Raw genomic sequence first — 25,104 nt, 5'->3', positions numbered from 1 at the left:
TTTAGGTATGAGGCTGATGCCAGATAGGTTTTATTATCTTAAAAAAAAAATAATGGGAAATTAAGGTAAGTCATTCAAAATGAATGAGTTTTTTAAAGCTTCTATAATTCTTCAGTGGCAGCATTTGGACCCACTGCCTAAGCCAGTTTTTACCCAACCGAGATGCTGGAAGGCAGAGCATACAGTAGTGCCCATCAAGCCCATGAGGGCAATGGATCCCAGGGCTCCTCGACTGCGCTTGCTGGGTTCTGAAAAAGAAGAGGGAGAAGAAGTTACTGGGGATGCTCCAGAATTAAGATGCTTTCAACATCTACAAGTCTTACATCAAGGCACTTGAGACTCGACATTAGATTTCTGATACTAAGAGGTTAACCAACTCTTGAGCCTAAAGCTGTCAGTATGTCACATTCTGCATATAATTTGTCACAAATAGTACTGCTGGATCTTAGAAACTTATGGGATAGTAATTAGAGTCACTGCTCTAGGACACTTTGGAAGGGAATATTATACTTGTCCTCAAAGTAAGAACAGCAAAAAGTCTTTCTTCCTAATAGGCTCTTCTTTTCTCTTTTTTCTTTTTTTAATTAATTATTTTTTTTTATCCCCCCTCCCCCGTTGTCTGTTCTCTGTGTCTGTGTCTATTTGCTGCGTGTTCTTCTTTGTCCGCTTCTGTTGTTGTCAGCGGCATGGGAATCTGTGTTTCTTTTTGTTGTGTCATCTTGTGTCAGCTCTCCGTGTGTGCAGCGCCATTCCTGGGCAGGCTGAACTTTCTTTCGTGCTGGGCGGCTCTCTTTACGGGGCGCACTCCTTGTGTGTGGGGCTCCCCTACATGGGGACAGCCCTGCGTGGCACGGCACTCCTTGCGCGCATCAGCACTGCACATGGGCCAGCTCCACACGGGTCAAGGAGGCCCAGGGTTTGAGCCGTGGACCTCCCATGTGGTAGGCAGATGCCCTAACAACTGGGCCAAGTCTGCTTCCCATCTTCTCTTTTCAAGTAGGGATTAGGAGGACAGGCTCCAGAATCAGGCTGCCAGTCTTATATTTAGTGGCTCTGTGACCTTGAACCTTCATTTTCCTGAGTTTCATTTTCCTTATCTATATTATGGCATAATATTATATGATAAAATTGTTGTAAGGTTAAATAGCTTATGCAAAGTTCCTAGGACAACAATTGGCACATAGAAAATGCTCAATAAGTTTTGTTACTACTTGAAGGTTAGCAAAAGAAAGAAAATATTAGAACTACCTAATTATCAAGCTGCTTTATTTCCACAAATATAGTAGCATAAGATTTTAAATTAGTTTCCTTGGCAGATGTCAATGTATACTTACCCCCCGTGTAATAGCCATAAGCATAGAGAACTCGTCCAACAATCCAAGCCAAGCCCAAACCAGAAACTATACGCTAAAATAAAAAGGCGACATTATTATTTGCATTAAAGAAACATGCAAACCTTTAATAACACCTAGGGTTGATTATGCAATGTTTTAGCAAAAAGTTAATTGTTTCATGGATATGACAAAATACTCCCCACCAAAGTTAGGGTAGAATTATTTCCAGTTGGGAAAAACAAAACTCTGATTCTTCTAACTGCTCTTGAACCTCAAGATGAGTACTGGCTTTCTACACAGGTGAGTTAGAGGGAAGCTCTCGGGTTGTCCTGGAGAGCCCAAAGTGCTGGAGCACAAGAGAGAGAGGCAAGCCCAGGATTCTGAGGGTTAGCCAGAAGAGGACGCTGACAAAAGTCAGGACTAGAGGAAAGCCCTCCTGGCTCGAAGAGGCCCACACATGATACTTGCTGCAGACTCCAGCTGCCTTACTTCCAGAGAGTTTATTCACCAGAATGGGGGCTCTAAGCAGCCTACGCTGCACCCTGCATTGGTGTGGGACTCCACTAGAAAGTGAGCCCAGGAATTTGGGGTCTTGGCAGGAGAAGTCTTCTGTCTCTAGCACCCTTAAGGTGAGAGTGCAGAAACTTATGCAAGATGAAAACATCCATTTGGGTCCCATCCTGGAATGATCACTTTTGTCAAAACCAGTAAGGGAAGAGTAACAAAGTGAGTACATGAAACATTTCCCAAGTGATTTTCCAGTTCCTTTAAGGATTTTGTTTGTGTAGTTGACTTTGGGTAAAGTTAAATATCAGTAGGAGCATGAAATAACCAAAAATAAAAGCCCCAGTCCCTAAAGTCACTATGTACAAACTGTAAGCCTCCTGCTAGGGTATTTATAGTAATGTATAATTACTTTCAACCTAGGAACAAAAGTTGGGTGCTTGTTCTCTGAGTAGTTCTTGGTAGTCTTAAGAACTGAGCATTAGGAGTGGGATCTAGGGGAGTGGGATGGCTATGGAGTTCGGGGTGGACATGAGGTGATGTGAGGCCTCATTCAGCAAGACCCAAGTTATTCAGGCTGACTGAGGACCAGTCACTGGCTAGAAACCGAGCTCTTTAGAGGCTTTGGAAGAAGCATATTATCTAAGTAATAGGAGAGCAGCTGATGTTTCCTTGAGAAAATACAGGATTTTAAGGTCTTGAGCTACAGATGTGCCTTTCTGGCAACTTAAAACAAAAACTCAAGGCTATTCGACTACGACCAGGAGGTTATAAAAGGCTTAGAACCAGATGAACCTGCTTTATTTAGATAGGTCCAAGTGAAGACTAGATCTCTAGCCCACAGGGCTACAGCGGCCTGCACTGCCCCGTGGTCTGCCCCCATTACTGTACTGCCCTTGGCTCCTGTTCTTTCTCCTCCCCTCACTCCACTGCAGCCAGGTGGCCTTCCTCATGCTATCCAGGCAGGTCAGGTAGGCTCCCGTCTCAGGGCCTTTGCTCTTGCTCTTCTCTCTGGAAGATGCTAGCGACATCTGCAGTACCTGCTTCCTCAGCTTTGGAGTTTTTCTTAATTGTCACCTGCTCAGCAAGCCCCTCCCCAGTGAGCCTATTCAAAACTGTCCCCTGCCCCAGCACACCCGTCCCCCCTTACCTACTTAGTTCCCCTCAGTGGCACTTCTCCCTCTAGCATATTACATCATTATCTTGCTTTTCGTTGGTGACCCTCAACTAAAAGGAAAGCTCCATGAGACCTGGTTTCTTTGCCTGTTTTATTCGATGTTGTAACCCCCAGTAAAATCACTAAACATTTGCAAATGAATGAATGTGGCAAATAAAAACTCTCACAGACATGAACTGACTGGACTCGAGAGTCCTGAGGTAAAACTCTGCTGATTCTACTCTCTAGCTATTTAGACCCTATGAAAATTATAACAGTGAAAAAAATGGGGAAAATGCTACCTACTTTAAAGAATTTGTAAAAAGTAACTGTATGAAATCTCATTAAATACATGGTACCTAGACACTGAAGACATTTGCTAAATGTTCATTCCCTTCTTCCCTCCCTGATAGTAGCTTAGGGAACTAAAGTCAAATATAATATATTGAGTTCTTTAAAAAAAAAAAGTATATATATGTGTGTGTGTATAAATATATGTGCGTGTGTGTGTGTGTGTGTATATATATATATATATATATGAATAACATATGGAAACCCACTGGAAGAACTTACCGGGTGGTAAACACCTCCAACAGCTAGAAAAAATAAGAAGGGAGGATACACTTCTAACCTGAAATAGATAGAAAAAAAAAAAAAAGTCCCATTTAAGTGTGCTTATGTTGAACTAAGAGCCCGAGAGTAAAATAAACATTAAGGTCTACCCTCTTTTGTGTTGCAAGGGATTAGAGATAACTCAGAACAGGTTAAGTCAAGGGACCTCAAATCTAACAAACTGATGAGGAAGGCCCTGGCGAATCCAAGTGTGTTTCCTTAAAGAGCTCAAAGCCTCTCCACTCCCTGGGCTGGGAGATGCACCATTAGTGTAGAAAGGATATGCTGCAAATATTGCAGAAGGACAATGCCACGTTAAAGAGATTTTTGAAAAGGTTATCAGAATCCCACCTTTCTAACAACTCTCAGTTTTGTATAGTATTTAATCTCCTCATATACATGATGTTTTTTTTTTTTAATTTTTTAAATTTTTTTATTTATTCTGCCCCCCCTGCCACCCGCCACCAGTTGTCAGCTCTCTGTGTTCTTCTGTAATCACTTCTATCCTTATCTGTGTTTCTTTTTGTTTAGGTCAGCTCTTCATGCGTGCGGTGCCATTCCTGGGCAGGCTGCGCTTTCTTTCACGCTGGGTGGTTCTCCTTACGGGGTGCACTCCTTGTGCGTGGGGCTCCCCTATGCGGGGACACCCCCGTGTGGCATGGCACTCCTTGCACGCATCACCACTGCACATGGGCCAGCTCCACACGGGTCAAGGAGGCTCGGGGTTTGAACCGGGGACCTCTCATGTGGTAGGCGGACTCCCTATCCACTGGGCCAAGTCCGCTTCCCAACATGATTTGTATGATACTTTTACTGAGGTGCTCACGATTGGGAACCTCATTATTACTCAGCAAATACAGAGCACTAGTGCACCATGGCTTAGGTGTTGGACAGAAAACACCTGCTCTGCAGAGTTGGCCAGCACTCACGTGTTCTGGTGAGCTCGCTGAATGCAGTTGAAGAGGTGCCCATTTTCTGGGTCCGTGCTGTACATGGTAGGATACTGTTAAAACAAAGGACATGATGTTAGTCCAAATGGCCAAGAATGGCATTCAGTGTGGAGCATTAGAATCAACCTTAAAGATAATCTATTCCAAAGAACCTTCAGTCAATGATCATTCGATTCCTGCTTAAATATTTACAGTGACAAGGGTCTCAATACTCAGAGGCAGATTTAATCTGTTCCTGAACAATATTCAGTAATATGATTATGCATACCACACTTATACAAGGGACAGAGGCAGCTTGTGCCAAACCCAGGGCTTTTCATTGTTATGCCATCCATGCTGGATTACAGATGCATTAGAGAGACCCAGTTGGGAAATGGCTCCTTCCCAAGAGTCATCAAATACCACATACTGTTAAGATTTCCCTTAATGGGAGCACAGAAACTGAGTGTGTGAGACTGTTAATGGAAGTGTCCATTAAAAAAACAAAGAAATTAGGAATGAAAACTTTAAGAGTCTCTAGAGAGGAAGTCTAATTATAAGTTCCTAAACAGAAATAGACATTTAAAATTGTTCATCAGGGACAACTTCAGTAATTATCCCTCTTAGAGGAGCCAAATCTAAAGGAAGAATTTATAGACCTCCTCCCTATGTCAAATGTCCAAGCCCAGACTAATCTGAGCACTACATATTTCTTCTCCACTTAGAAAACAGGAAAACCACCTTACAAAATCATTTTTTTAAGTGGCACACCAGGAAAGAATGCTACTACTTAACTTTCTCCAGAAAATACCACTCTTCCTAGCAAATAGCTCCAGCCCCAAAGCACACTGTTCTAATTCCAACACCCCCTTGCTTTCCACAGAAGAGACACAGTAAAATGGAAACTAGTACCCAGCAGGGCACTCTACTTGTCTCTTTCCTGCCTGAAAGGGGCAGACTTTCTAACAGGTACTATCCTGAAACAGTCACCACTGACCAGCTCCTCACCTCCTCCTCCATGACTGAAAAGAAGCTTTTGGATAAGCCTGTGGCTCCCCGACAAGCGTACAAAAGCACCAGCTTGTGCTTCCACTCACCTCTACCTTGTACTTCTTGCGGGCCTTGGCCACGTTGATGGCCAGATGAGCTACCATTATGAAGCTGGCAGCACCAGTCAGAACCACGAAACCGTATTCCTTAGAGAGGATGGCCATCTTGCTGTGGAAGAAAAGACACCACGGGGGATTCAGCACCCAAGCATATGAGGTCTTAAAGAACAGCATCCCTTACTACCAGCACACGAACACATACAGATAAAAGGGGATATGAGTAAATCTGATGTATCTCAGAGGTATTGCTATCATAAACAGAACAAAAAATAATTCAAGTATAATTCAGTGCTGTTAATTACATTCACAGTGTTGTGCTACCATCAAATGTGGTTCAAAGGGGAAAATTTTAGGTTGGATATATGTTACTAGAAAACAAACAAACACAGCAAACCCAATGTAAACCATGGATAATAGTTAATAGTCAAAGTCTAATAATATTCTTTCACCAACTATAACAAATGTCCCATACTAATTCAAGGTGTAAATAATGGGGGTGGGGTGGGGGTTGTATATGAGAACTCTTTTATTTTCTGCATGATTTTTCTGTAAACCTACAACTGCTTCAATAAATAAAGAAATAAAACTCCTTTGTAAAAAAAGTGATTCAAGTACAATACACACATAGAAAAGTACACAATCACATTGTATGCTCTCTTTTGTGCCTAGGTTCTTTTAATCAACATTACGTACATGTAATCCATCTATATCATTGCTGTTGCCATTGTTATTGAATGAAATAGCTGTTAAAATCACATTTTGGAAAAAATATTTAATATGACAAAATATTTTTTTAAAAAAAGGGAAAACTGCAGAGAACACAGTATATACACAATAATGCCAGGTTTTATTTGTTGGTTGGTTGGCTGGCATGGGGGACTCTGTGAGGGCAGGGACCTTGAGGCCTCCCTCGGTCCCGGGGTGTGTGCTGCACAAGCAGCAGGCACATTACACAGGCAGTGAGAGGCCCAGCTCACGCGTTCTGAACGCCAAACATGGCCCTGGAGCACATCTGGCCACCAAGATAGCAGGTTGGGGCAGCTCTTGGGGAGCCCACATTGTCATTAAATCAACACTTCAGAACTAGCCCCATGAATGTTCTGATGTCTGCAGCTTCTTTTGAAATGCATCAAAAAGCGAATCTATAAACCAATATAGCAAATTGTTAATTGGAGAACCTAGGTGGTAGCTATATGGATATTCACTGTACAATTCTTTCAACTTTTCTGACTGTTTGATTATTTTCATAATAAAATATTTGGGTATAATGCTCATTGCAGCTCATCTCCCAGAGGTCAGCCATGGTGAATGATCTATTTTAACTCTTGTCCTACCCCAGAAGGAAAGAAGAGGGAAGGAAACAAACAGGTGGGGCATCAGGAGACCAAATCTCAGAGGTGGGAGGACGCTCTCAGATCTCAGGGTAAATTAGCACTGCTCCTCCATTCTTTGAGCTTTGGGAAGAGGGAGCTTTAAGCAGAGGGAAGAAGGGCCCGGACATGGCAGGAACCAAAGAAACAGCTACAAAGTTCAACAGGCTGTAACTGATTGCCCATCACGCCCAAGGCAGGAGGCCGCTCCTGCCAGAGTTCTGCCTTTGGTTCATTTCCACCCCTGAGGTTCTGTCCACCTTTGCTCTCTGTTGTACATCTAGGATTACCCTACTCCAGAAGGTTTTTGCTAGCTTCTAACCAACTCAGCAAGACGGGTTTCCAAAGAAATGCCCAGAGGTTCATGTTCCCACGGTGTAAAATAGAAAAGCGCCGTATCTGGGATTCAAATTCAGATTCATTTAGTTCCCAAATCCCCTTTCAATTCCAACTTACTTAAAAATTTAGTACTGAACTGACTATGGAGTCAAAGCACTTTTCTCAAAATGGAATTTGGGGCAGGCAAGCAGCTTAATTAACATTTGGGGCTGAAGTCCTGAAAATCTGCCTCCGCCCCACACCATGGATGCACATCTGTGAAACTTAGCAAGGCCCACAGTAAGTCTCCTCCTTTTTCCCCCTCTAAATTCTTCAACAGAAGGTGCTCTGTGGAGGCACGTCCACCTGCCCTCCAAGTGGGGGAAGGAGGGCAGCAGTGGGGACGCCCAGGACTCAGCCCAGGAGCCGCCTCCAGGTCAGCTTACCCTGGACCCCACTGGCGTGACTGCAGAGAACAAGGAGACTCTCTTTGGCTCCAACCTTCTCTGCCTCACTCTCTTTTAAATTAGTAGCTTCCAAGGTTTAGAAGATCATCTAGAGGAGAAAGCTAAAACAAGTACGTACTTGAGAAAAATGCTTTGACCCCTTAGTTCAGCTTTAAATTTTTAAGTGGAATTGAAAGGGGATTCTGAACATCTCTGTGAAGTAAAAATGACTGAGCCTTCCAACCCATCCCACATCCTTGGAGAGTTCAAAACAGTTCAGCCAAACAGGCCATCTAAAATGAAACTGCCTCGTATGGAAAATGTGAGCCAAATGTACACTATGGATGTGGTAACAATCAGATGATATTATCTTATCTGTAACAAAAGTTCCACCACAGTGTGGCGTGTTGATAGAAGGGTGTTGTTTGGGACTTCTGCACATGTGCGTGTTTGCTTTGTAAGTTCACAACTTATACTATACACTTAATTGTTTATGTATGTTCATATATAAATGATATAAAGTTAGTAATAATAGGGTGGTTGGGGGAAAATACTTTGGTTAATAGTGATATTTTGACAATGCTCTTTAATTATTATTTAAAAAGGTTTAACAACAGTGCAAGGTTTTGGTGGTAGGGTGAGTTATGAGAGTCCTGTATGATGTTATATTTATTTGTTTTGTAAGTTCACAATTATTACTATCCACTTATTATTTAGGTATGTTTATGTATGAGTGATATACTTCAATAAATTAATTTTTTTAAAAATCCTAAAAAAAAATAAAAATAAAAAAAAAAATAAAATGAAACTGCCTCTAGCTCTGTCAGAAGCTGCCAGTTTAAGGACATAAATGAAGTATGTTTCCGTCTCAGTTTGCAAATCAAAAGAGTCTGGGGTTAGAAGGCCTAGCTCCCTGGCATTTGTGCAGCATTTTCCATTTCACTTTTGGTTTCTTATTTTTATTTTTTAAAGATTGATTTTAATCATCCATTTCTCCTCACCCCTTGTTTGCATTTGCTGTGTCTGTTTGCTGTGTGCTGCTCTTCTTTTTTCAGGAGGCCCAGAGAACCAAACCTGGTACCTACCATGTGGGACGGAGGGGCCCAATCTTTTGAGCCATCTCCACTCCCTGTTTTGTTGTGTCTCCTATTATGTTTTCCTTGTGTGTCTCTTGTTGCGTCATCTTGTTGCGTCAGCTCACTGCACCAGCCCATTGCATCAGCTCATTGTCTTGCTCGTCTTCCCTCAGAGGCACCAGGAACTGAACCCGGGCCTCCCGTGTGGTAGGCAGGAGCCCAATTGCTTGAGCCACATCTGCTTCTCTCATTTCACTTTCAATGGTCACAAAAATCCCGTTAATTCTCTTTTACAGAAAAGGACATGGAGGCTCAGCTAAATTAACTGCTTGGTGAAGGTAGAGCTAAGACCAGAACAAGTTCTAGAATTCTTCCAACAATGCTCCAGCTACCACAGGCCAACTTTAGAATCTGGGGGCCTGGTGGTCGACCTCTGTTTTTCTGACTTGTGAGGGCTTCGGTTAGAGGAAGTCAGATGGCAAAACAGAAAAGTGTCTCGAGTAGATGTTTCTACAGCAGGCAAGGAACTCTTAGGACAGCAATTGTTCAAAAATCTACAATTAGATACACTCACTAGAATGGCTACTATTTAAAAAAATGGAAAATTACAAGTGTTGGAGAGGATGCGGGAAAATGGGAACTCATTTGCTGCTGGTAGCACGGTAGGATGGTGCAGTTTCATGGTACCTCAAAAAGTAAAACTGCTATATGACTCAGCAATCCTACTTCTAGGCATATATCCCAAAGAATTGGATGCAGGGACTTGAGCAGCTATTTGTACCTCAAGGTACAACTGCCAAAAGATGGAAGTGGCCCAAGTATCCATCAGCTGATGAATGAATAAACAAAACATGGCATATACATACAGTGGAATATTAACCAGCCATTAAAAGGAATGACATTCTGATTCATGTGACAATATGGATGAACCTTGAAGATGTCATGCTGGATGAAATAAGCCAGACACAACAGGACAAATATTGTATAATCTCACTGATAGGAAATAATTAGAGTAAGTGAACTCACAGAATCAGAATCTAGAATATAAGTTATGAGGGGATGGGATGGGGGTAGGGAATAGGGAGTTAAGGCTTAAAATGTAGAGCTTCTACTTGGGATGATGGAAAAGTTTTGGTAAATGATGCTGGTGATGGTAGCATCGCATTGTGGATGTAATTAACAGCATTGGATTACATATTTGAATATAGTTAAAGGGAAATTTTAGTATATGCATTGCTAGAATAAAATTTTTTTAAAAATCCACAGAGGGAAGTGGATGTGGCTCGAGTGACTGAGCTCCTGCCTACCACATGGGAGGTCCCAGGTTTGGTTCCTGGTGCCTCCTAAAGAAGACAGCTAGCTGGTGTGATGGGCAGGCGTGGCAAGCTGACACACAAGATGATGCAACAAGAGACACAAAAAGGAAAACATGATGAGAGATGCAACAAAGTAGGGTACAGAGGTGGCTCAAGTGATTAGGAGCCTCCCTCCCACAATGGAGGTCCCGGGTTCAGTTCCCAGTGCCTCCTAAAGAAGCAAGGAAGATGAACAGACACAGTGCATGTAAACAACAAAGGGATGGGGAGAAATAAATAAATAAGATTTATTTAAAAATCCACAGAACTGTACAATACAAATTCTGAACCCTAGGCTAAACGAATAATTATAGTTAATAATAAAGTTATAAAAATGTGCTTTCATCAATTGCAACAAATGTACCACAATGCATAGTATTAATAATAGGGTGGTATATGGGAAACCTGTATTTTATGCAATATTTTTCTGTAAACCCACAACCTCTCTAATAAAAAATCTACAATTAGAAATTAATAATAACTACTGAGCTCCTCTTCTGAAGTGTAAATGCATTACATATTCACATCACATCCTAGTGAAAGTTACTTACCTCACACTTTGCAATCTTTATTGAAGGAAAAGGGATTTGTGTGTGGGACAGAGGGAGGCAGAGCCAGGAACAATTAAGTAGTTTAAAGGGCAGAGAATTTACAGTAAGGAGGGGCCCAGAGCCCAGCGCTAGTAGAGCATGTGGTCTGCAAAGGACTGCACGACCAGCTGAGGGGACAGTGGGACTGCTGGGCAGAAGGAGGACTCTGAGGCTCTTCCTGTGGGATCAGCTGGACACACCTGTGTCAGGGCAGGAGCAAAGTGTGGAAATGTCTGTGGGATGCTCTCCCTGCAGACGGTCTCCTACTCCCACTGGGTGAAGAGTCCAGCTTTGTAAGCCCATAGCAACCTGCACTTCCCGGCTGGTGTGATCCGTGCTAAAACAGAAAGAGCTGCTGATCAGTGCTAAAACAGAAAGAGAGGGACCGCTTGTCTGGTGTCCTCCTAACCAAGCACAGAGTGTGTGCTCAGAAGATGCTGGTGAAAGAAATGTAGTGAACTGCGGCCCCGGGTGGCTTTCAGGAACAAGTCCCCAACTGAATAAGAATATTCAGAATACTGAGATAATGTTCCTCCCCTGGCCCAGTGCCTGGCATAGCATATGCACTTAATCAGCCTGAATTTCCTTTCCTTTCCTCAAGAGCAGCTTCTGAAATGATGGAAGCAACTGGATGTATGAATTAGTTGACAGAGAGGAGTACAGAACACAGAGAAAAGCTTTGTTACCAACAGCTGCTGAAAACATAAATCCCACGGGTAACTGAAAAATGGTAATTCACTCATTAAACTTTCTCAATTGCTGAATCCTTGTTTTCCACTGACTTCCAGGCAAAGAGATGGTTGCTTCCAACCCTTAGAGATTGGCCTTGGTGTGTGCAGCGAATGCACATGGAAGGGGGCGCCGTCCAGTCCACAGCGGCCACACCTCAGGCAGCTATGGCCACACCCGAGGTTGTGTCAGCCCCACAGCCAGCAGATAGCTTCAGGGGGACAGGCTTGAGAGGCTGATAACTGGCACATAACCTTCTGGCATAAGCAACTCATTTGGGCTGCTCCCAAGACACACCAGCAAAGCTTTTATCAACCCCACAAGATTAAGGTCCTTGGGGGTGGGGACTCTGCCCATGCTTTGTCTTCTACATGGTGCCAGACAGCACACAGTCCGAGTCCTTTCAATTTGGGTATAGATGACTTTACAACTCATTTGGACATATATAACATTTATATCATGCAGTTATCCAGTTTAATCATGTATTAGTTCTGTAAATGAACACTGATGAGTTGAAATCCTCTACCATGTGATAATAAGGTCAGTTAAAAGTACCTAGCTGGGAAGCAGACTTGGCCCAATGGATAGGGCGTCTGTCTACCACATGGGAGGTCTGCGGTTCAAATCCTGGGCCTCCTTGACCGGTGTGGAGCTGGCCCATGCGCAGTGTTGATGCATGCAAGGAGTGCCCTGCCACACAGGGGTGTCCCCCACGTAGGGGAGCCTCACCTGCAAGGAGTGTGCCCCATAAGGAGAGCCGCCCAGTGTGAAAGGAAGTGCAGCCTGCCCAGGAATGGTGCCGCACACAGAGAGCTGACACAAGAAGATGATGCAGCAAAAAGAAACACAGATTCCCGGTGCCGCTGATAAGGATAGAAGCAGTCACAGAAGAACATACAACAAATGGAAACAGAGAGCAGACAACTGGGGAGGGTGTGGGTGTGGGGGGGAGGGTGGGGGTGAAGGGGAGAAAAATAAATAAAAAAATAAATCTTAAAAAAAAAAAAGTACCTAGAGTTTGCACTATTACACACTCTTGGGGGAAGAGTAAAATGGAATCATCTGAAGGACAATCTGGCAATAGGAAATAGTTTTTACAACATTTATAACTTTGGCTCATTAATTCTACCAGAATCCATTCTGAGGCAATAATAAGAAATCTAAGATTTGATTTAAAGTTATTCACATCAGAACTGTTTATAATAGCAAAAACAGAAATGGTGCAGATGTCTAAGAATAGAAGACCAGTTAAATAATATGGGTAAAATAGAATATTACACAACAATGAAAAATGGTCTGCATGGAAGCCAAAGATATGGAAACGGGCTTACTATATGGCATATAGGTGGGGAAAAAAATAGAAAAAAAGGTGTATATACAGTGTAATCTTAGTTCTATCAATTACACGAAAAAGTATAAAAATCATAGTTATTTTTAGATGGCTAGATTAGAGAAGATTTTCCTTTATACTTTTCTGAAATTTCCAGAATGAGCAAATATTTATCACAAAAAGATAAATATTGAACACTGCCTTACTTCACAGGGTAGTTTGGGAAATTAAATGAGATAAACTCATTCATACCAGGTGCTGGTATGAACACTTAATAAACATGGATACAAATATTAAGACACATTGTAATTGCTGGCAAGTGTACATGTCTGTCCATATATGTAACACTTCATAAATGAGGAGACATTGATTTTTCTTCAAATCAACAATGTGTTCCTTCTTAGAAATTAGTTCTGATACTGTTTTAAATGGATTAAAAATTAGGCAAAGGCTGGTCTACTTAGATTTCAAAAGGGAGTTAATTTCATAGCATGGATAGCATAATAAGTCTAAGAACACATAATTCATTTATTCAAACACAATATAGAAAGCTCTTATTATATGCCAGGCACTGTTTAGGTCCACGGGGTGGAGCAGTGAGTGAATGAGACAGAGGTGCTGACATTCGAATGATGGGATACTGAGAACAGTTGTGCAAATCAAAAGCAACTACAGAAAGTGATAACCATTATGGAGAAAATACAGGACAATGGTGTAGAGAGAGCCTGGGTGGGGTAACTATCAGGATCATCCCAGAAGGCTTCTCTGTAGGGCAATATTTGCACTGACACTTGAACGAGAAATAGAACAGCAAGTACAAAGGCCCAAGGTGAGAAAAAGCCTGGCATACCGAAGGGGCATTAAGAAAGCCAGCTTGGCTGGACCATAGCGTGGTGGGGCAGGTAGGAGATAAGGTCAGAGAGCAGGACAGCTTATGAGAGAGGCTTTATAAGCTGTGTAACAGCATTTCCTTCTTCTCCCTAAATTTCAAGGTATGAAGAGGCACACAGCAGTGCACAACCTAAAAGTAAGGGCAAGAAAGAGCTCCAAAATGGAAGAAGTGGTCCCCTCTGCCAAAATGCATGAACGACTAAGAAAACGCTCTTGGCTGTGGTGAGATGGCCCCCGTGATGGCCGGGTTTTAGGGGAAAAGTAGATGGTGAAAGCCCATGTGTTGGGGTTAAGACACAAGGGGCTGTGAGGCAATACCTCTGGTGCAGTCCCACCTAAATTTACTCCACTGTTCTATTTCCCTTCCTTCAGTAAACTACACGCTGCCATCAGAGCCAGTGCGAGCCCTCCTTCTTTCTCCAGGCAGCCTCTCCTGATCCTCGTGGGCCACAGGCTCTCCTTTTGAATTTTTGCATACTTGTTTCATTCAGTTAGCTATTATACCATGCACTTGAACACTCATCAATGAAAGCTATACACCTGCAAATGGCTGTATGCTCTTTGAGGACAAATATGTCTCCTACTTATTACATTTTTTTAAAGGAGGTACTGGGGATTGAACCCAGGACCTCGTACAAGGGAAGCAGGTTGATCAACCAAGCTACATCCGTTCCCCTACATTTTTTTTTATAGTAACTTGCATCAAGACAGAAACTCAATCGAAAGCCACTGATTATGCTCTAGGTCAGTGGTTCTTAAACTTTGGTGGTATCAAAATTACCTGGAGAGCTTCTTTTTTAAAAAAGATTAATTATTTCTCCCTTTTCCCCTCCTCCCGCCCTGCTGTTTTTGCTGTCTGTTTTGTCTTCTCTTCTCATTTTCTGTCCTCTAGGATTCACTGGGATTTGATCCTGAAGACCTCTGAGGGGGACAGAAGTTCCCTGTCAATTGTGCCACCTCAGTTCCTGGCCTCTGCTGCACCCCACCTCAGCTCTCTCCTTGTCTCTCCCCTGATGCATCATCATCTTGCTGCGTGACTCACTTGTGCGGGGCACTGGCTCACCATGCTGGCATTCGTGTGGGCACTGGCTTGCCACACGGGCATGCTTTCTCTTCTTTTTCACCAGGAGGGACCTGAAATTGAACCCAGGTCCTCCCATATGGTAGGCAGAAGCTCTATCCCTTGAGCTACATCTGCTTCCTGGAGAGCTTCTTAATACACACCCCACCCCAGAGTTTAGTAGGTCTTAGGCGGGGTGAAAATCTACCTCTCTAATAAGTTCATAGGTGATGTGGGTCAGGGCCCACACTTTAAGAACCACTGTCCTATGCAAAAAAATAAAATCTGCACAAGGCGATTTTATCTGATTCAAAATCACAGGTATAGTCTTGTCCTGGTCATCTGTATTCTGCCAATATCCGCAGAGGCTTCCAAGGAGACCCTTCTCCTTCAGCACACTGAGAATACAAGGGGGCTGTCAAGACCCAGGGGTGGTTTTGCAGAGCAAGCTGCCACTAAATCCTTCCCAATTACACACTGAGGGTGTGCCTGCCTGGAGACTGGTGTCTTCTTTTAGCTTTAACAGAGGACTCAAATCTCGTAAGTATGAGGCACAGTATCTTCTGATACTTTATCTTGTGATTCTAACCTCTGACAGCCCTTGGGGTCCCGGACCTCCTTACACAGTCACAGCCACTCACCCGATGTCACCAAGTGAGTCACCAAAGTGATGTCACCAAAGGCTTCTTAGCTTTCAAAAGTGATCATCAGGGGTCACAGGCTGACCTCTGGAGACTAGCACTTCCAATACCATGGATTGGGGCTACCTCAAATTGTGAATGGCCAGCAATATGACTTCAAATGAAAGGCCCAATTAGGGATCGAATAAACTTCCACTTAACTCAAGGCATTTTTACCCCATCAGGCAGAAAGAACAAAATGAGAAACTACTACATGTTGAACAACTACAACATATGGAATGCTTCTCATACACCAGGCACTGAGAATGAACCGACATCAATTAACACTCAATCTTCACAACAGCCCTATGTGGTAGTGACTATAATCATCACTGTTTCACAGATGAGGAAATGGAGGCGAAGTGAAGCTAAGTAACGTGCCTAAGGTCACACAGCAGGTGCAGCTGGGTTTTGAATGCAGACAGACGGGCACAGTACTGGACCATGCTGCAGGGTTTGCTCCTTCCCCAGGAGTTAGAGCCCCTCCGTCCCCAGCATAGTGAGCAATGAGGAGAAACACGTCTGCAAAGGCCCGGCTTAGGGGAATTACAGGAGCGGCACCATGGGCCTCCAGTCCAGGCAGACGGTGAGGGCCAGAGTCAGGGGACAAGAGAGCCCTGGTGAGCAAACAGCTAGATCCAGCCCTCATGGGTGCTTTCAGTTCAGGCTCAAGTCTTCTGCAAATAAAGACTGTTTCACTTCTTCCTATCCAGCGTAGATGGCTTTTATTTCTTTTTCTTGCCTGTCTGCCCTCGCTAGAAACTCCAGTACAATGTTGAATAGAAGTGGTCAGAGTGTGGACATCCTGGTCTTGATCCTTGGGGGAAAGTATTCAGTCTTTTACTGTTAAGTGTGGTATCAGCTGTAGGTTTTTCGCAAATGTCTTTTTTCAGAATTCTTTAGAAACTTAATTACTTCCACACTATTTTTTTTCTCTTTTTTTAAACAAAACCATGGGAAGCAGATGTGGCTCAAGCCATTGAGCTCCTGTCTACCCTGGTTTGGTTCCCAGTGCCTCCTGGGGAAGACCGTGAGCTGGCGCGATGAGCAGGTGTAGCAAGCTGATGTGAAAATGTGATGCAACAAGAGACACAAGAAGAAAAACACAATGAGAGACACAACAAAGCAGGGAATGGAGGTAGCTCAAGCAATTAGGTGTCTCCCTCCCATATTGGAGGTCCTGGGTTTGGGTCCCAGTGCCTCTCAAAGAAACGAGGAAGACAACAGACACATCAAGTGCAAACAACGATAGGGTAGGGAGAAATAAATAAACAAAATAAATCTTTTAAAAAACACAACAAAACAGCACATCTATTCGTAGCTTTCTTCAAACTAGTTTTTTTACTACCCAAACAATGCCTCTTTTGAGGACATATGAGGTTGGGGAAGGAAACTGGGAACAGTAGTCCGAAGCAGATGGGGTTATGGGGTCTCTGGGCAGCAGAGAAGGCCCAGGCTGTGGTGTCCTTCACAGGAAGACCAGGAGAACACCAGTGGCCTTGAGGTCTGGTGTTTGGGTGGTTTGGGGGAAAGGTTTGGGTGGACGGAACAGCATCCAGGACTATAACTCTTCAGTACAGACAGAGTCAGTGGATACCCCGTGGTTTTTTTTTTTTAAGTTTTATTTTTAAATTTATTTCTCTCCCCTTCTTCCTCCCCCCTCCGCCTCCCCTCCGCCCCCCGTTGCTTGCTCTCTGTGTCCATTTGCTGTGTGTTCTTCTGTGTCCACTTATATTCTTGTCAGCATCACCAGGAATCTGTGTCTCTTTTGGCTGCGTCATCTTGCTGTGTCAGCTCTCTGTGTGTATCGCGCCACTCCAGGGCAGGCTGTGCTTTTTTTGCACGGGGCAGCTCTTCTTGAGGGGTGTACTCCTTGTGCGTGGGGCTCCCCTATGCAGGGGACACCCCTGTGTGGCAGGGCACTCCTTGCGTGTATCAGCTCTGCACGTGGGCCAGCTCACCACACGGGTCAGGAGGCTCTGGGAATTGAACCCTGGACCTCCCATGTGGTAGGTGGATGCTCTATAGGTTAAGCCAAATCTGCTTCCCCCCAGTGGGTTTTAAGAAGGCCACCAGGGAAGCGGACTTGGCCCATTGTATAGGGCATCCGTCTACCACATGGGAAGTCCGCGGTTCAAACCCTGGGCCTTCCTGACCCGTGTGGAGCAGGCCCATGCGCAGTGCTGATGCGTGCAAGGAGTGCCCTGCCACGCAGGGGTGTCCCCCCGCAAAGGGGAGCCCCATGTGCAAGAAGTGTGCCCCGTAAGGAGAGCCGCCCAGCGCAAAAGAAAGTGCAGCCTGCCCAAGAATGGCGCCGCACACGCAGAGAGCTGACACAACAAGATGACGCAACAAAAGGAAACACAGATTCCTGGTGCCGCTGATAAGGATAGAAGTGGTCACAGAAGAACACACAGCGACACAGCGAATTGACACAGAGAGCAGACAACTGGGGGCGGGGGGAGGGGGGGTTGGGAATAAATAAAGGCCACCAGACACCATTTCAAAGTCTTGCTTTAGAAGTGATCAAACTTGGATTAAAATGAGGCAATGCTGGACAAACCCCGGAAGATATGCTCCATTCTAGTTCCTAGGTTGGCAATGAGTTTTAACATAATATTTGACTAAGGTACTCTCCTCTAAGAATTTTACAGACAGTCTCTTGAGAACATAACTACTTTGGTGCCAAAGCTTTACTCAACCCTTCCGCCAATTCCTGCTTCAGCCACCATCTGCGTTATCTCACTGGAACAGGAGTTCCTTCAGTTACAACAAGGCTGAACCAGAAAACTTCCTTAAAAGCTCTCCTTTGCTACTTACCCAGTCACTCTCGGCTGCCCAAAAGAAGTTCCCTAGGGCACAACCAGCAATGCACAAACAGAGCACAAAGTGGGTTCTATGGATTTGGGCACTTGCTTCAAATAACTGATCATTTCTGAGCCATCGTACTATGAGTCGTCTTTTTTTTTTTTTTTTTTTTATTGGAATTGTCTACATTTCCCCCCTTTATTAGAGAAGTTGTGGGTTTACAGAACAATTATGCACAAAATATAGGATTCCCATATACCACCCCATCACCACATTGCATTGGTGTGGAACATTTGTTACAATTGATGATAGTACATTTTAAAAATCGTATTAGTTAAACTCCATGGTTTAACTTACAGTTCACTGTATTGTGTAGTTATATGAATTAAAAAAAAAATTATTCCATTACCATATATACAATCTAACATTTCTCCTTTTAATCATATTCAGATACATAATTCAGTGCTGTTAATTTTGTGCTATCACCACCCTCCATTACCAAAACATTTCCAGCATTCCAAATAGGAACCCTGTACATATGAACCTTAACTTTTCATTCCTGATCCTTACCCCATTCCCTGGTAACTTAAATTCTAGATTCTGGTTCTTGAGTTTGCTTATTCTAATTGTTCCACCAGGGAGATCACACAATATTTGTCCTTTTGTGTCTGGCTTATTTCACTCAATATGAAGTCTTCCTTGTTGCCACATGTATCAGGACTTCATTCCTTTTTATGACTGAATATCTATGACCTTTTACTAAATGAAAATTAAATAGATTTTTAAAGGAAAAAGGAATCTGCCTTTCATCTCTTTCTGCACCTCCAAAAATGAATAAAAGCCAGGACGGACAATGGTAACCCCCACTTTCATTTGCAATATCTCTCTCCTCAAGTTGTACTGCCATTTCTCAGCTATTGTCTTTCATCCTGCACACAGAAAAGGGACAGTGATAAACTACTTACAGGTCAACTTGGAGCCATCGCCCAAAGTTTCATTAAAATCTCTAGTTAATTGGCTGCTGTGCTCTTAATCCAATCTCCTTACATAGGGTTCCTTGTCTTACATGACAAAAATCAAGATTTTTAATGAGAGTAACACACAATGATGGTATTGTAAAGGACTGGTCTGGTCAGACCAGATAGAGTTCCCCGAGTCCCAAACACCAGGTGAGGGTTCAGAAACATCAGAGGTGGCTCTGGGGGTCTACTCTGCCTGCTTTAAGTGCCCCTGGGAAGCTGTCCAATCTCACTTCTGCCGTCAAATATTTCCACAAAGGGCAAACCTCAACATTATCACCAGGTAGGGCGGCTGAGCTTCCTGAGCCCACATAAAGCTCAATGGAGAAATGTAAGCACATGGAGGGAAGCAACAGAAGAGCAATTTCTTGTTTCCATGATGGGAGAGAAAATGGAGAGTCACAGATTTCTTTAGGTCCATCTTACATATTCAAAATGCCAGTTCTAGTTCAACATTAAACAGATGATAAAATCAGTTTGAATGTCAACATTTCAAATGACAGCTGGATTTAAAAAGGAGTACATGGAAGTTTAAGAGAAGGAATAAAAACCGAGACTGTGAAAAGTACCCCCCACACACACACAGTTAATTGCACTGCACAATGAAAATTTAGTTGAATAAGAATGGTATTACTTATCCAGAGTCTGATTATTAACTCAAGTAAGGTGAACAGCAGCAGGTAGGTCATAAAGTGGGTCTTTTCCTGTTGCTTCTTTAATCCCAGTACCTCATATTCTTCAATTCCTAATCTATACTGTGGACAGAATATTTGTAAAGTGGATATAACTACAAATTCAGGTCTGACCCTTTAAGAGAGAAACATGCTAACATCCAAATATATTCAGCTTTACAGTTAAACAGCCACATTCTGTCATTTTGAATCCAACACTTTGGTGAATGGTCAGTATTGAAAACAATCGTTTAATACAGCACTGCCCTGCCTGGGAGTGGGGGGAGGGAACGATCATTACATTGCTCAAGTCCAAGTGAATAGTCCCTGGTTATGTGGGACAAGCTTGAACTGACACAAACCCTGTTAAGGCCAAAATAAGCAAAATTCCTGCACTCTTTCTCTCTGAAGTCTGACTTCTGTATGAAAAGGCAGTGGACATCGATGGTGCAATGGAACTAAAACTTCCCTGGGGAAAACTGGCAATTCTATCCTTCAGGAATCTAAGAACACTAGACTTGTAAAAAGAAAGTGCAAATCCAAGTCTCCAATGACAAACATTCCCACACAGATTCTGGTTGCACAAGGCTCCTCGGGTGAGAGGTCCTTGACATGCCGCCTCCTGACCTCGAAGCCCGGGCCAGAGGAGCCAGGCGGGGCAGTCTGGAGCTGAGCTTCCCAGGAGAAGGGGTCCTCAGGGGCAGCCTGCGGGTTATTTTCCAATTCAGAAATAATACTCAGAGGGCAGAGAGGAGAATGGAGAACAATGGCATACAGGGCCAAAAGGACGGTAACTCGTAACAGTTAATTAAATGAATTCCACCTGATAAGCTCAATACAGGACAAACCACTTTACCTAAATGAAATGGTCCCAAATTCACCCTTACCACCTCCTTCAGTATTTCCTTGGGTTAATTTTTCACTTACCCCCTACTGATGGCTGTGTGTCAATCTAGGAGCTGGGCTATGATGGGAAGCAAGACTGAGAAGGAAGGTCCTGACCCCCCAGAATCTAGAGTCAGGTTGGGGTAAGCAATAACAAAAGAAGACCAAAACAGAGTAACAGATGGGGATGAGTGCCCTGAAGGACAATGACAGCGATGTGAGGCAGACAGCACCGGCAGAGAAAACAGTAAGTGCCAAGGCCTGGAGGCACAAAAGGGCATGACTTGCATAAAGAAGAGAAAGGAGACCAGTGTGTCTGAGGGTAATGACAAAGAAGTAGGGTGGCAGGAAGTAGTAATTATTTTTATTAATAGTTATTATTGACAAATATATCATTTACTACATGTCAAACATTGGTTTAATCATTTTACCAATAATAAATCATTTAAATCCTCACAGGATCCCTGTTTTGCAGATGAGGAAACCGAGCATCAGAGAGGTTAGTACCTTGCCCAAGGTCACACAGCTATCACAGAACAAAGTCTGGATTCACACACACCCAGGCAGTCTGGCTCCCCAGAGTCTATGTTTTCATTTTGGCTATACTGCCTCTCAATGGGTTTGGAGAGGAGGAAGTTTGATCACATACCACCTCTTTTGAAACATTGCCATCCCTCCCTCCACCCTCTTAGACCCTCTCCCAAGTATAAAATATATTAACAAGAATAGAGAGCTAATAATTAACTTCAAGCCTAAGACTAATAAAAGTCTGGGATATTTTTAATTGGAAGAAAAATAATTTGTAAAGGTCCAAAAAGAAATATTTTATTTTTAATGAGTTTCAGCACTGCAGTATGACAAAAGAGTAGCAATTATAGGAAAGAAAAAACATCCTCCAATCTTTCAAGGAGCAAACCAATACAAAATGGATACTCCATTTTAGGCTACATCACTATTCCTATATCAATGTGCATTGACTGGCATTATACAGGAAACTAGGGCTACAGAAAAACTAAGCCACGACTCCCGAGGAGAGTGAAAAGATCTCGAATGAGTCACATTGACACTACTTGGATTTTCCATCACAGGATATGCAGGCAGACTGCGGTTAATTCTTAGCAGATGCTGCATCCCTGCGAGGGTACCAGCCAGCCTGAATGAAGGAACCGCCCAGGCTGCTGGCTCCTGCCTGAAATAGGGGTCTGACTCGTCCATGCCTGACTGTACTTAGAATGAAGCTGTAACACAATCATTTGCATTTCTTAAGCTGGAGAAAGAAAATATCACTTTTAAGGAAAAAAAAAAAAGAGTGAACCAAGACAGCAAAATCTTGGAATCCAAATTCCAGTTAAAAATCAGGTCAACTTAAGAAGGAACTGAGAGGGGAACAGAGGTAGGTATGATTCCAATGCTGAAATCCTTAAAGTATTGTAGACACAGTAAGAGATTGTAGGGGAAACTCAATGAGAAATTTTATTTTACTTAGCAATAAGCTGCCTGATGCAAACTGCTAATTTCTCCCTGTTCAAGAGAATGGTGTGCTCATAAGTAGCATTAATGAATTCACTTGCAAAAACAGTAGCTGTATAATCCTCTAGACAAAAATTGCTTAAGTCTGCTAAATGGCTCAATATCAATTGTGGCCTGCAATGGTTTATGAATGTAGATTCAGAATATTAACTATAAATCTAGGGAACAATTATTTAAATAAGATATATATATATATATATATAAAGTAGATCCTAAATAACTTTTTAAAAAGCATACAATTCAGGAGCATTTAGTACATTCACAATGTTGTACAACCATCACCACTATCTAATTTAGAATATTTTCAGCAACCCAAAAGGAAACCCTCATATCTAGTAAGCAGCCTTTCCCCATTCTCCCCTCCCCTAAATTGCTGTTTGACAGACTGATTTGTCATCCACCTCATTCCAGTCGGCTCTGGGAGCTTTTTCAGCATTTCTCTGGATAAGGGGTAATGACTTTCTTCTATGTATGTTCCTTCTCTATGTTCCTTCTCTGTTACTCTCCAGGTCAGGAGAGTCCCTTTCTGGATTGTGCCTCCTCAGAAGTCTAGGCCAGCAAGAGAAAGTCTAAATAAGGAGGAAGTCTGCCCTTCCTCAGTTTTGTTTCTTAAATTAAGGAAGCCCTTGGAAAGCAGTTTCTAATGCTGACCACAGTATCACTACCATTTTATATAATAGTAACATTGGTTCAAAAAAACATTGCTTGACAAAGTTTTCTATTTCTGTAACATTGTGTCAGGAGGAAAAGCTTAAAAGACGTCTTCCCAGGGGTGAAAACATTTGCCCTTCAGATCTTAGTTTTAAATTTAACTCCTGTGAGAACTAACATTCTTTTTTTAAAAAAATATTTATTTTTTATTTCTTTCCCCTTCCTCTCCCCGCCCTCCCAAGTTGTCTGCTCTCTGTGTCCATTCGCTGTGTGTGTTCTTCTGTGACCCCGTCTATCCTTATCAGCGGCACCCGGAATCTGTGTTTCTTTTTGTTGCGTCAGCTCTCTGTGTGTGCGGCGCCATTCCTGGGCAGGCTGCACTTTCTTTCGCGCTGGGCGGCTCTCCTTATGGGGTGCACTCCTTGCGCGTGGGGCTCCCCTATGCGGGGGACACCCCTGCGTGGCACGGCACTCCTTGCACGCATCAGCACTGCGCATGGGCCAGCTCCACACGGGTCAAGGAGGCCGGGGGTTTGAACTGTGGACCTCCCATGTGGTAGGCGGTCGCCCTATCCCTTGGCTCAGGTCCGCTTCCCAGAACTAACATTCTCGATCCCGTGTCACTGATAATATGTCCTCATTACTAAATTCACTGAAATAAAACAGCCTGTAACTCTGACCAATAACCTTGGGTGCTTTCCCCAAACTGCAGCCTCCGGGTGATCTACAGATTTCCAAAGAGAAGCCTTTGCTCCAGCTCCCACACACAGGAATCCAAAATCTGCAGAAATTCCACATAACCACACCTATGCCCCCAGTACCTAAAGGAACCACACATTCGCAGAGCAGTAAATGTCCTTCCCTGCCAGGACTCTTCCCCCCCACCCCGCCCTCCCCGCCAATAAGGGTTTATAGCCTCAGCCCCTCCTTTCCTACCCACCCTCTCACCTCTACTCTTCCCTTTGAACCTTTTCTACTTGCTTATCCCTTAAACTACAATGTAGCTAGAAAACTCGTGATTCCCAAGGAAAGTATTTGCGGAAGCCACAACTTCAGGGACTGACTCACCAGGGAGCCTACAGTCTCTACCACCACCCTGCAGCTGCCCCTCCGCTGTCGCCGTGGCCTCCCTACAGCGACACCAGATAAAGTTGAAAATTCTCTAAAAACCAAGGTAGGGCCTTAAATAAAGATCCCCTTGCGGCGTCTCAGGCTCTAAGGAGGCGGAAGGAACTGACCCATCAGAGGAAAACAAACACAATTCCCTCTGAGGCTGTCCCCAAAGGTTCCTAGCAACACTGACGACCGTACCGGGCGCGGCGCTCCCAGGCACTTTAGAAACCGTCGTTAGCGATTAGGCCTGCGCAGCCTACTACCCCTTCAGCGCCCCTCCCTTCTAACCTTTGCACCGACTTGCTGTTGGCACGGTCTGGTGGGCTCCAAAAGGCAGGAATAGGGAGCTCCCTGACTGCACAGACCTGAGAGAGGAGGAGGGAGTGGAGGAAAGGAAGGAACCGAGGAAGGGATGACCTTGAGACTCTCCCTGTGCTACTGATAGCAAGGCCCGGCTCCGCTTAGGCACTCGAAACCCACTCCATCCGGTGCGGGGAGGATGCACAGCAAGTGGAGGGCAAAAGGGAGGGAAAGGCAAAAAGCAAATCTCCAGATCAGAAGGGGGAAAGAGAGCGAGCCCCTGTTCAGCTCCGGGCGTCCGGGATATGGGTGATGCTCAGCGCAGGAGTGGTGAGCTGACACGCCCCGGAGGGTCGGCTCTGCTTGCTGTCGCAGTACCGGCACTCACCTGGATCACCTTGGCTCTACCGGTGCAGACCGCAGCGGCGCAGCGCAGTGTGGGTGCGGCGCCCCGGGCCTGGGGTAGGGCGGAGCGGGGCGGAGCCCCGCCAGGCCACGCCCCCGAGGCGGAGCTCCCGGAGCGGGGGCTCGCCTTCTGAATTTGCTAGCCCCGAGCTCCCGATGGAGAGGCGGGGCATGAGTTTTCCTTCTGCTCGTGCAGATTTACTCCTTCTATTTCCAAATCTATATGTCCTTTC

At 44.0% G+C, this 25,104-nt stretch overlaps 1 protein-coding gene across 2 annotated transcripts; it reads right to left on the bottom strand.

Annotated features, from left to right (window-relative positions):
* MGST3 (microsomal glutathione S-transferase 3) lies at positions 1 to 24,957 on the bottom strand. Of its 2 annotated transcripts, none has more exons than XM_058310053.2 (6): positions 24,855 to 24,957; positions 5,633 to 5,753; positions 4,536 to 4,609; positions 3,568 to 3,625; positions 1,335 to 1,407; positions 1 to 248 (listed from the first exon to the last, which is right to left on the bottom strand). In XM_058310053.2, the coding sequence occupies exons 2-6, from the start codon at positions 5,747 to 5,749 to the stop codon at positions 112 to 114; spliced, it is 459 nt and encodes a 152-aa protein (XP_058166036.1). In that variant the 5' UTR covers positions 5,750 to 5,753; positions 24,855 to 24,957; the 3' UTR covers positions 1 to 111. The 2 variants fall into 2 exon arrangements, with proteins under 2 accessions (XP_058166036.1, XP_058166037.1); XM_058310054.2 differs by lacking the exon at positions 24,855 to 24,957 and adding an exon at positions 24,455 to 24,544.
* Between the last annotated feature and the right edge of the window lie 147 nt (positions 24,958 to 25,104).

Source organism: Dasypus novemcinctus, chromosome 13 (assembly GCF_030445035.2).
Source record: "Dasypus novemcinctus isolate mDasNov1 chromosome 13, mDasNov1.1.hap2, whole genome shotgun sequence".
NCBI classification, from domain to species: Eukaryota; Metazoa; Chordata; class Mammalia; order Cingulata; family Dasypodidae; genus Dasypus; species Dasypus novemcinctus.
This window is presented reverse-complemented; position numbering and strand designations above follow the sequence as displayed.

Bases quoted from the DNA above. Each gene is read 5' to 3' on its own strand.
- MGST3 (XM_058310053.2), bottom strand. From the start codon at position 5,749: ATGGCCATCCTCTCTAAGGAATACGGTTTCGTGGTTCTGACTGGTGCT. The intron at 4,610-5,632 runs GTGAGTGGAAGC...TTGTTTTAACAG, and splicing joins GCAAGAAGTACAAGGTAGAG to TATCCTACCATGTACAGCAC. The intron at 1,408-3,567 runs GTAAGTTCTTCC...TTTTTATTTTAG, and splicing joins TTGGAGGTGTTTACCACCCG to CGTATAGTTTCTGGTTTGGG.